Consider the following 13,053-nt stretch of genomic DNA (forward strand, 5'->3'; position numbering starts at 1 on the left):
TGTATTTGATGTTAAAAGACTCATTGGCATCCAGAAAAAACATACGTTCAACCAGAAAAAATCCTCGGGCCTAATTATCATGAAAATCTCCATCGATTCCAATACACGTAAAATTCATACAATCAACCTTATTTCTTTAGTTTCAATAAAAAAATGAAAAAAAAAACATATTTCCAAAAACTAAATTGCTTTCAACAATATGATTTGAAAACTAGTATGTTGTATTCATTTTAATTATATTTTAGTTTTGTCTGCAAAACACAAATTTGTTTCTCACCAGTCTTAATTGTTTTTTCAGATTATTTAGCCCCAAGAAACTTACTAGTGGACGCAGGGAATTTTGTTTTAGACAAAATGACGCCTGGTAAGTGAAACCTGGAAAATATTTAACTTAGCATTTGGTGACTTAAGCTTAAAACTAACAATTTGCACATACTGATAAACACAATAACCCAAAGGTAAAACTATAGGATTTATTTAAATATTGAATATGAGAAAGAACGGTGTGAAATATTGTTAAATTTATCAGTGTGAAAAAAACTCCTTTATCAATCCTATTTTTTATTATAATCTTAGTTTTAACTGCTTACTTATATTTTAAATTGAATTATCAGATCATATTCCATAAATATGACTCCTTAAATTATGTGAAATTTATAGAACTAGGTAGTTAAACTTATGCTAACCGTAATAGATCCAAGTATTTTACCAAAACGTAAAAAAGGCATATTATGTTACTATCGGTTAATGACAATACAATACTTACATTGCGCCACCTACGAAGAGGTTTTGATGTTGATTTTATATTTCTTTCACATTTATACACGGAAGGTTTTGAAACCACTTATTAAATTGGTTTTGAGCATAATTATGTTGTCAAAGTTTTAGCTTCCCAACATTTGTACAAACAAAATGATGGCATACTGAATTTTTAATTGATTTTATTCCTATAAAACCTATGTTTAATGTTTACCTGATTTGTTAACTGCGTTGCGGTATTGACAATGTTTTAAAGAACTCTATCAATAAGCCATAAAGAAATAACCTAAAATTCTTAATTTTAGGTTATTTCAATTGTAATGAAACTAAAATTCTAGGAATTACCTTTTCTACAAAAAGTCTTTTTCATTAGACATTGCTTCTAGTAACATTAATAAATCCTTAAATCATGCAAAAGTATGTTGTATTACATTGTCAAGCTTACATTGATCTCGATAATAAAGGTTCATGTTTTATTTCGTTGCTAATGTCCTGAATCCTTTATATGCATTGAAAACGGAAATTTTACACTCGTTACTTTGATGGATGACTATTTTTTTAAACTATTTTCATAAACATACTTTAGTATGAATCCTCTATTGTCCTAAATTGTACTTTATCAGCGAGTGCATACGTCATGTATTAAAAATACAAAATTATAGTCCGTAAGAAAACAGAATATTCGGAAATATTGCATTACTTTAAAACTTTATTATTTTTTAAATCGACATGCAGATTATTTAAAATTAATGAAAAATGGTCCAATATCAGTCAATTAAACTGAAAATTTATATCTTAAAAATATATTAAAATTATGTTACAAGTTAATAAACTTGTCTTCATGTAAAAAAGTTTATTGTCCACAATAAAATTTATTTTCCAGGAAAACGCTTGATGAATGCATTTTACCATTCGAGAATATGAATTTTATTATTTAAAATATAAATGCACGTCAATAAAAAAGTAGTTTTAAGATAGTATAATTATTACTCTAACTGCAAAGTCAATCTCGACCTGGAAAAGCACAATGGCCTATCTACTGAGACAATAGATGGTTGTTTAATTAACTGTGTTAATTTATTCATAGACTTTTCTTTCTTGTCTTCTCCACTTGACATTTACCGTTATAAAACATCCATTAATTATTCATCGTCGTAGCTTCTGCAAAGAATGGAAGCAATTTAGTTTCTCCTTAAATATTCCTAAATATACAATATATATTTTTGAATCATATTGTTATGTATTATCATCTGAAACTATTTTGTTTGGTATTTTTACCAAGTGCTCAATAGTGGTATTATTGTGTGTATGTTTTGTTTGTTACTCATTCAATTTGGAGCAATAGTGGATACACTACATAGCCTATATAATAATTTAAATATATTAAATATATTATTATTGTGTCAGCTAATGAGTAGTTTTGCTTTTTTTTCGAAAGAAGATCCAATTAATGCGTTCCCATGTTCATAACTTTTAAATAGTATGATACTGCAAGAGGTTTTGTAAACGATGATGACATACAGTGTAAGTGTGACCCTAACCATGATTTTCCATGAAAATTCTTGAGCATTTAAAATCATCTTGGTTTATAAATTTGCCATTACTTACCTTGTATTGATTTTAATGAATGGGTTCATTTGTACAAGAGAAAGTGTAATATAATTTTCGTGGGAAATCGCGCAGGCCCCTCCAGTATTAACTGAATTGTACTAAACGGAAGACTAAATAACCAATCTTTAAATATTTGTCATCAATAAAACTAAACTTCAATTATTATTTTATATTTTAACTAAAACTACATCAAATAATAATTTTATATAGGCTATTAAATCCAGCATGACACCCGAGGTCAAATTCATAATTTATTGTGGTCCCCGTTACACGGGTCAGACAATTGTTTTCATATTATACTTAAGTATTATTATTTATTACATTCCCGTTTACGATGTATATTGGGGATATAAATTGTAGAACAGATTGCCTTCCGTATATTTATGTTAGAATTACATTTTACCACGAATAGGTAAAAATAAAATATATTTAACACTGAATTAATATTACTTTTTTAGACATACGTATGTAAAAATATTCTAAAGGTTTTAGTGAAAAGTTACTCTATTAATTGTGTCTGTAATTTGCTGTATGTATATATAGAGGGTGTTAAATAACCAAGCTTATCCATTATTCACCCTAGGTGGCATTATAATATCGTTTGATGGCCACAAAACGATATTATACTGTTACATATTATGTGTGTTACTTAACCAAGCTATATAACATTCACTCTCTGCGGCTCGACCACCATTATATGCTTGGGGGACTATTAAGCCACTGTTAGGTATTAAATATTCCTACTAACTGTCTGATGTGTAATATTTAATGAAATTGTATGTACAACTCTATTTCCATAGTCATGTTTAAGTTATGCTGAAGTGTTTATAGCTTGTGGAATGCCAAATTATATTTTATTAAATTGTAAGGGTATTTCGGGTTTTCAATACGCAAAGACTTATAGCGTTCTTTCTTTTTGTTCTCATTTACAATCGAAGAAACGTGATTTAACGGATTTATAAAACAAAATGAGTCAAACTATAAGTAATTTTTACTTAAACATTTTAATTCTAACAAAATTGATACTACCTCGAATAAAATTCAAGCACTTAAATTCTTTAGTATTCTGCTTTCTATTTGTAAAAGATTGCAGTCTATATTCGTAGTTTTCTCATATATTACGAAAATCTGGTAGATTTTGTAGCTTTATTTCTTATTAACTCACTGTACCAATTTAATTACTTTGGTCTCAATATAGGCTAAACTTTACTTGACAGTTTATTTTAGTGCATAAAAAAACTTAGATGGGAATAACTTCGTAGCAGGCCTCATAATCTGGAAACTGGAAGAAAGCTCTTGGTTATCACATATTGTTTTAACGGAATGTGGGATGTTTATAAACCCCTATGAAACTGAGGTTTATTTTAACAAGAAATCTGACAAATCAACATCAAATTCAAACGAAAATAATACTATGACTTCATTTATTAGAAACTTATGTTCTATTTTATGTATGAAAAATAACACATTTAAGATTCAAAGTACTTAATATATAATTTAATGTATAAAAATTAAGCACAGAACACAATATTTTAACAATTTATCAACAACATCTTTTAAGACACCTTAGTTTCTAATTATTAATATTAGTTTATATTATTAGTTTATATTAAGATGGCACCGCCGCCAAGAAACAAGTCACTGAAATGTGGCTCATGTAAGAAAATTATTAATTTAAAATCTGACAAAATCCAATGTAGTGGTGAATGTAAATATATGTTTCATTTAAATTGTACCAGTTTATCAGAATCAAACTTTGTGGAAAATTGTTCTCAAATTGATTGGAAGTGTGATATATGCTCCGTCGCTGAGACTAACGTGAGTAACAACACGGACAATTCGGTAGCTTACGACACCAACTCAGTTCTCAACCATGTGTGCCCGTGTTCAGAGAAAATTGAATATCTGATATCAAAAATTAATGAACTAACTCAAAACAACTTAGAAATTAAAGTAGAAATTTCCGAAATTAAAATAGAAAATTTAAGGTTAAAAACTGCTATGTCCAATCAGGCAGAGGCTGTTAGCGATCTTATGCTAAAAGATAGTAACACTTTTGCAAGTGTTTTGAGAAATAAATCTAAAATGATTGCTAAAAGTGACAAATGTATAGACTCATCTAAATCTTCAAATGACAACTCAGAGAATATTATTCACAATCATAAAGACAATTCTAATCTTAGTAGTTGTCATCAGTTTGTCAACAATTCGTCTACTTTGCCCGTGTCGTCTGCCACCAAAAGTTCTGCTAGTTTGCCTGCGACGTCTGCTCCTGCAGTAGACAAGCGAAACAGCGAAACTGTTACGCCTGCCAAACAAAAAACACCAGTGAAGAGGAATGGTGGAAAACGTCATACTGAACTGTCAAAACAGTATAAACATAACCTTAACCTACCAACTACAACAAGTTCAAGTTCAGTTAACGCTAATGGGCTTAAGGTAAATAAACAAATACAAATCTCTGGAAAACAACATTTTAATAACGACAATTCGATCACAGGTTCTGCCAACACTAGCAATAAATTAAAAACTGTCAACAAATACAGGTATTTATTCATCTCAAGGCTGGCTACAGACGTTGACTGTGATACAGTTAATAAATATATAAGTGATGAAATTAGTGGTGATTACAAAGTCACACAAATGAGGAACAGGTTCCCAGGCTATCGGACATTTAAGGTAGGGGTTCCTGCTCACTTGTGGGACAAAATATATTTGCCTGAATTCTGGCCTACTGGGGCATATATAAATGCCTTCAGGTTTGCTAAAAAAGCAACAAGCACTGCTCAGTGTCAGGAGAATTTTTTAGAAACTCCCCCCAACTCTGTAAATTTAACGTAGAGTCTGAAGTGACAGATAATTCTGACACACAACTCTCAACGCATAACAAAGCGATTGGGAACTTTTCTAACATTTGCTTACAGCAGTCGTCTAATAAAATACTATCTAGGTCAGCTAAAAAACTAAACATCCTCCTGTGGAATATTCAATCCATTACTAACAAACTAGATTACCTACGTTTGCTTGCGTATGACAGTAGTGTGGATGTGATTTGTTTGACTGAACACTGGGTCTCACAAAATGATATTAACAACTTAAGCCTAAGAGGCTACTTAGTTGCAACCTCTTTTGCTAGATCAATGTCTAAACATGGTGGATCTGCAATACTTGTAAAGGAGAACCTAGACTTTATAATTTACAATAAGTTAAATTTGAGTATATTAGTGGAAGAACTCACGTTTGAAGCCTCAGCGGTGTACATCGTTAAGTACAAAACAGTGATCGTAAACTTCTACAGACCACCCTCAGGTAATGTTTATTTATTTCTGGATAAACTGCATGATGTCTTCTCAACTATGCATGGTGTGAAACTTGACTTCTTTTGCACAGGTGATTTTAACATAGACTTCCTGTCTGACAGCATTGAAGTCCGGGAACTTAAAAACCTAATATCTAGTTTTGGTCTTCACACTGCAATTAATGAAATCACTAGGCCTAATGTCGCAGCTGGAAGTGTAAACGAAGGTACCTGCTTGGACAATATTGTGACCTCAGTACATCCAGATAGATGGGAAGCCTCAGTTATACACACTCCTGTCTCAGATCATAATGCGGCCTTTCTGTCAATGAACATCGAGTCATATTCTAAATCTAATCCAATTTCTTTACCGAGAAAAGTTACTAGGAAATTAAATCCTCAGAATTCCTTAAAATTCTTATCCAACCTTAGTCAGTTGAATTGGTTTGAATTATATGACCATAGCCTAGACTTAAATGCTAAATTCAAAGTGTTTTTTGACAAACTGTTGTGGGCCTTAAATGGTTCGATTCCCTTGAAAACTACTGTCGGTTTTAACAACAAACCTAACAAAAGGTGGTATCATCAAGGACTTGTAAATATGAAAAATGAGCTGGACCGGCTATATTTTTTGTTATGTAATGCAGGGACTGCTGAAATTAAAACTAAGTACAACTCATTAAAGTTGCAGTACCGCAAAGAAATCAAGAAAGCCAAACTTGACCATAACAACAGTTTACTGCTAAACTCTAGTAATATTTCTAAAACATCCTGGTCAATCATTAATGAAATAAGCAACTGTAATAGTAAGCCTTTGTCTATTCCTGACTGCCTAACTGCCGATGGACTGAACTCCTACTTTGTCGACTGTGTTGAAAACCTGAGAAGTAATGTTCCCGCCTCTTCAAATGGTCCTGAGCAATATCTAAGAAATTTGACCTCTTGCAACGCTCTTCCGACTATTGAGGACAACAATGCTTTTAGGATTGCCCTATTTACTGTAGAAGAGGTGTATGCAGCCATCAACAGTCTTAACAATAGCTCTTGTTTAGATATTTATGGAATTAATGTCCCCATCTTGAAGTTAGCTTCTAGTTACATAAGTGAAGTTTTAACTTACCTATTTAATCTTTGTATAACACAGGGCTGCTACCCAAATAAGTTCAAGATTTCTAAGGTTATACCAGTCCATAAAAAAGGGCCTAAAAATGTTATTGCTAACTATAGGCCTATATCTATTATCCCTGCAGTGTCGAAGGTCTTGGAACATCTCGTACATCGTAGATTTTCTCAGTATCTTGAGGATAGTAACCTTTTAGCAAGTAGTCAGTTTGGCTTTAGGCCCAAACACAGCACTGTCCAAGCAACCCAGGCACTGATATCAAATTGCTTTCAAAGTTTAGAGGCCAAAAGTGGTATAGTTTTCAGATCGTACGACATGTCTAAGGCCTTTGACACAGTGGCTCATGATCTCCTTGTGAATAAGCTTTCTTGCTATAACCTTGATGCTGTTTTGGTTAGGTTTTTTCAATCTTATCTTAGTGACAGATGGCAAAAAGTCTATCTAAATGGCACTTATTCTAGCCCTGTTCGAGTACCCCACGGAGTGCCCCAAGGCTCTATATTGGGCCCTACCCTGTTTATACTGTATATAAATGACTTACCTTGTAATATTAATGACTTATCTGTAAAAAGCTTTCTTTTTGCTGATGACTTGGCCTTGTGTGTACGGGGTAACTCTTTGAATGATGTTACAGACACATTGGACACAAAATCTGCTGTTATTAACGACTGGTGTAATGCAAACAAGTTATGTCTTAATGCTGATAAGACTCAGGACCTGACTATTAGTCTAAGCAGTAACAGTAATGATGTAAACACTCTGAAGTTTTTGGGTTTTCATTTACAGTCAAACTTGAAGTGGTTCTCACATGTAGATTTTGTAGCATCTAAAATTGTAAAAGGCATATTTATGATAAGAGCACTTAGGTCCACTGTTTCAGATGATGTCCTTATTTGTATATATTATGGCCACATTCATAGCTATTTGTCCTATGGTACCTCACTGTGGGCCAACAGTTTTTATGCTAACAGGTTGCTTTTTACTTTACAAAAGAAAGCGGTGAGATTAATTTGTAGTGTGAATAGAAGAACACATTGTAAGCCCCTTTTCGTGGGTCTTAACATTCTCTCATTTCCATCCTTGTATGTTTTGGCAAGTTTGTTGTATGTAAAAGAAAACATTTCTCACTTTGAAAAGATATCTGATGTTCACAACTATTGTACTAGATCTAAAGATAATCTGTCTACACTAAGGCATAAGTATACAGCCACTCAAAATAGTTTTGAGTACCAAGGTGTTAAAATGTACAATTTCTTGCCTGCATCCATCAAAAACCTGTGTGTTTCAAAATTTAAACATGTTTTAAAGACTACTCTAACCCAGGCTTGCCTGTATAAACATGAAGAGTACTTTGGTTTAGAGTTTTAGTTTTAGTTGCCATCTTGATTGTTTTCTTTTTCTTTTGACGATTGTCATGAACTTTGTTCTCAGTTTTAACGACAATAAAGCATTTCATTTCATTTCATTTCATTTCATTTCATTTCATTTCATTTCATTTCATTTCATTTCATTTTTTATTAATTTATCTTTCAATCATTTGTTTTTTGTTATCCAATATATGATTTATTGCTCTGGTTTCTCCATTCTTTTATTCAAATTATTTTGGTCTATGTCCGTAGTTAGATTAGGAAACATCATATTTTGTTTTTTGAATGAATTAGACTTAAAATGTAATCTTTATAATTAGCAACCTTTGTAAAACTGTGTTATATGTTGGGATGAAGGAAGAAATAAGTAAATACAAAGTATCCCCTAGACAATATGGGACACAAGATTCCACAGCACGTAGAGGCGATGACTATCACATACATTTGTTATTTTGCAATCTGGGCCTGATAAATAGACACAATATTTTCAGCTCGTTTCAACATTATTAGTCATATTTCTTATATGGTAAATATTTTGATGTAAGCTACACGTGCTTGATTGCATTGTATTTATCAATTTTTGTTTGCGAAGGAAATTGTAGTAATTTGTTTGAACTGTACAAACAAGAATGCATGTTCGAACGACTCAAAGTACAGATTTAACATTTTCCTTGGTCTTCCTCAGAAAAATACGTATCCTTTCTAATATAAACGCTATGTTTAAGTACTTGTTTCGACATAAAACCCAATTTTCCTATCTTAATAATTGAGTTGATCGAATATACATATAAAAAGGTCAATCGTCAATATACATATCAATTAAAATCGTCGTAAAACAAGACTGTTGTTTTCATTTCTATATTCATTGAATATTTCCCAGAGTTATAAATTTAATTCAGAGTTTATTTGCACACCTGTTTATCGCGAGTTATATTCAGTTATTCATAGATTGACTAACCAAATCTGTAACAAAACTTGGATAACTAACATGTATATAGCTACATTGAAATAAGTAGTACGATTGTAAATAGTTTTGGGAACATTCTTTAATACGATATGTTGGATGCTATAAAATGCCTTAATCTGTCATGTGATCGATGTTACCATTGGGTGGCGATGGGTTTTAACCCGACAAAGGGGTCATATTCAGGCATAGGCTAGAAGGAACATGGAATCACTTCGACTAGAGTCTGGACTTATAATTTAGAGGGCGCGTACCGTCCAACGCGTAATTGATTTTTGGCCAGAAGTGTATGTGTCGTAAGAATGTGTCTGTGTGTTAATTATTCTTCGTTGTATTTGAAGACTTTCGACGACATTTTTGGAGTGATTCTATGTTCCTTTTAACCTACGCCTGAAGATGACCCATTTGTCAGGTCGAAACTGGTCGCCGCACAACGGGGACACTGATCACATGACAGATTGAGGCATTTTCGTAATAATGTTATCCCATAATGCTTGTGTAACATCTTAACTGAATTATAAACTTTGCTCAAGTATTGGTAGTATTTAATCTGTAAATTTAAATTCCTCCTTTCATATTATGTTTTAAGCAATAGTCACACCATAATTAATTCACAATAAACAAAAAAAAAGATTTTTGGTAGAGCCGATATTACTATTTCTTTCTATATTGAAGCCTACCCACAAGACAATAATACTTCGACCAAAATACACCATAATGAGTTAAATTTATATCCGTATCCACATTATACGGATATAATACGGATATAAGTTAGGTTATATAATGAACTTCCTGATCTTATTTGGGAATTACACACACCTACGATAAATATTAGAATTCCAAACGGTAATTCGAGTATTTAATTTGATGCATTTAGGGTTGTATTAATATCATCTTATGTATACTAGACCAAAGATATGAACAGACCTACTGTTATAGCATTAACTTGTATTACCTTATGCAAATCAGTGGAACACTATAAATTACATGGTCTTACTAATTGCCTGTCTAAACTAATACCACTACAAGAGCTATGCACGTATTGTACAATGCTGTAGGGCCAGCATATTATCGATCCTTATAATAAGTAGGCTAGTAGGTTGTATAACACTTAAAATGACAACCTTCTTGTAGCAAAAAAAAAAAAAAAAAAAAAAAAAACCCTTAACTATAGTCAATCAGATTAGTCATATTCTTGATATAATCTCATGGATAAGTTTTTACATCAGCTGATTTCAGGTTATCTAAATTATAAATAAATCTACATTTCCATTAAAGTTTTGGACACGCTGCCGGCGTTGTCACCTCCGTTATAGCTTGAGTGACATTTGAAATGTCCTCTCTTCACTTTTTTTATTAAATAAATAAGTCAACAATGTATTAATTAATTTTAAAAATAAGTTAATATTGATGAAGCTCTTCGAAGGTTAAAACAGTCAAAACTCATCGTATTTTCCCTGCCCTGAATATGTATGTTTTAGTAAGAGTTAAATCGCATTAGGTTAGGTAAGCTAACAATACTAGAACTATAAAACTACCCTCATAGCTTTGACATTGAGGTGCGATATGTAATATCTTGTAAGTAGCTGTTCAATTACAATAATGTGTAAAGCTTAGAATGTAAGGTGATGCAAACAGATAAGAACTAATTTGGTTGAAATGTTTTGTTAGTAAATTTTACGGTTCTGATAGCCCTTGGATATGAGACCATATAAGGGCTTATCCGCTAAAATTCAAGCTTACAAATCTCATATACGTAGTCCAAATTTTAATAACCATTCAGTTGTTATTATAAATCATTATTAACTAGAAACAATATTGCCTTGATACAAATAGGCTAATACATTTTTAACAAGCACAATACAATGCTGTTTAAGGTGGTTTATTAAAAGTAATTTTTAATTAACATTTTGTTATTAGTGATCCGAGTTTTATTTTCTTTATGTCAATTGTTTAGTTTCGTCAAGATCTGTAAATGATACCAAAGTCAACTATACTTCCCATTTTAAAATATTGAGCCCTACTCCCACTAAGAGTCTTGTATCAAATTGTGGTGTATGAACATCAATATTATACACCTTCAGATCTAAGAAGTTTCCACAAACCAATTTGAATTAGGCCTATTTAAATTCGTTTTAAAAGTTAGCCTCCCTGTATATTGTAACACGTATCATGTATGTAACAGGGTATCGTTTTCAACGTAGTACATTATTAAAGTACGTAATCATATTTTCCATACAAATAGATTGCAATGCGTAGCATGTCTCGGTGCTCGCATGTTACCGGTTGGCTTTTGTCGAGTATTCATTTTATTGAACTTTAATACGTTGTTTAAATCCGTTAAAAAGGAGGGTAGCATATGCCAAATCGCAAATCTACCTCTATTGAATACTATGAATTAATACCTAACTCATCCTTTATTACATGAGACGCATTATGCATCGCTCTAAAAGCCTGAACTAATTGGGTTCCATCCACAGCAATGGCTAATGTTTTGCCTTGTGGGAGAGCTTGTATGGAATACATTGACAGTTTTAAAAACGTTTAACCGATAATCATTGATATGTGTAAGACTAAAAAATATTACAATGCTACTTTACTAAATTTAAATCTAACATTAAAATTACATTTTTTTTATTGAACTTTTTATTGTAATGGCGATAACAGTTGTTTACAAAAGGTTTAAAGTGTCAAAAGAACGATAATTATTTACTGGAAATATTGATTTTGCCACTCAATTATCAGCTAGTTTTTCATTACGAGTGTTTTCAAAGGCAGTCTAAATATGTAATGAAAAATGTTTGTAATTTAAGGTCTGTATTTAAATGACTCGGATACTACTTGTTTACTAGTATTATCCCCTATTGAAATAAAATAGCAAGTGAGAGACTCTGTACCACGAATACGAGAAAAGACCCGGTATGGATCATAAACATAAACAAATTATATGTAATTAATGCTATTAGTATAGGGGGTTTGTTTACTTTCGGTCCAAAAACTAATTTATTTATGTTTATGATCCATACCAGTATTTGTATAGTATTCGTGTACTGTACTTTGTTCACATTTAAACACGTAGCCACCCGACCTGAGTGCTGGGAATTGTACGTGTATTTAGTTGAACCGGATGTCGTAAGAAAATCGCGATCGCCGGTACGAGTGATACGCGGTCGCGGAAGACGATGGCACTACCATTGAGACCAAGTAGTATACCCAAGAGTGTCAAGCAACGACGAGAGATGATCACGGTATCATTGATACGTGGTAAAATGGCAAACTGTGTTACACGATGAGGAGAGACGATCACGGTCCACAATAAGTCAATAACTCATTTATCAACATATACATGCATTAACCAAGTCAAATTAATCTTAATTGATAAAACGTATTGATTATCTTACAGTGAAAACAACTAAAGTACTTACAAGCAACCACTCAATTAAGTTAACTCAATATTGTTGTATAAGTGTTGCCACGATCGCAGAAGACGATCACGGTATCTTCGCAGGAGAAGATCGTCTTTGTTTGCTTAAAACATATTTTTCATTAGCCTATTATATTCTTGATTACTGTGTGCCGAAAAAATCTGCTCCCAGGCCGTAGGTTGGATATGTTACCGTTAGCGTTGTAAAGATGAAAACACTTAACTTGTTTGCAAGGTAACTGAAACATCAATTTTTTTGATCAGTCAATTTGTTGACAACACATTTCTTCAACTTCGGTTTAAACTATAGATTTTGATGTCAAGTGTTTGGGTTTGCTTTACTACTCACTCAATTCATCCCCTATCAACCGTGTCCTGGAAATGACAGTTCAAATTGACGTATTTCTCTAGTGCATTTAACAATATTTGATATTATAACTCATATCGCGTATTTTTAAGGATAATGTAAAAGTTTTGGAGATGTGTGGTAGTAGTATGGCTGTTATT

The 13,053-nt window shown here is 32.2% G+C and overlaps 1 protein-coding gene across 4 annotated transcripts in view; it reads left to right on the forward strand.

The window, feature by feature from the left end:
* The first annotated feature begins 303 nt into the window (after nucleotides 1-303).
* The window catches only part of LOC128996837 (very low-density lipoprotein receptor-like), a 335,698-nt gene continuing 322,948 nt past the window's right edge, over nucleotides 304-13,053 (forward strand). For all 4 annotated transcript variants that reach the window (XM_054422335.1, XM_054422334.1, XM_054422336.1 and 1 more), the window contains exon 1: nucleotides 304-364. In XM_054422335.1, the coding sequence (XP_054278310.1) occupies nucleotides 355-364 (10 nt within the window). In that variant the 5' untranslated portion in view covers nucleotides 304-354. The remainder of the gene's footprint in view (nucleotides 365-13,053) is intronic.

The sequence above is a fragment of the Macrosteles quadrilineatus genome, unplaced genomic scaffold, assembly GCF_028750875.1.
Source record: "Macrosteles quadrilineatus isolate MER2022 unplaced genomic scaffold, UCM_ALF_1.0 Scaffold_6__1_contigs__length_79288215, whole genome shotgun sequence".
Taxonomy (NCBI): domain Eukaryota; kingdom Metazoa; phylum Arthropoda; class Insecta; order Hemiptera; family Cicadellidae; genus Macrosteles; species Macrosteles quadrilineatus.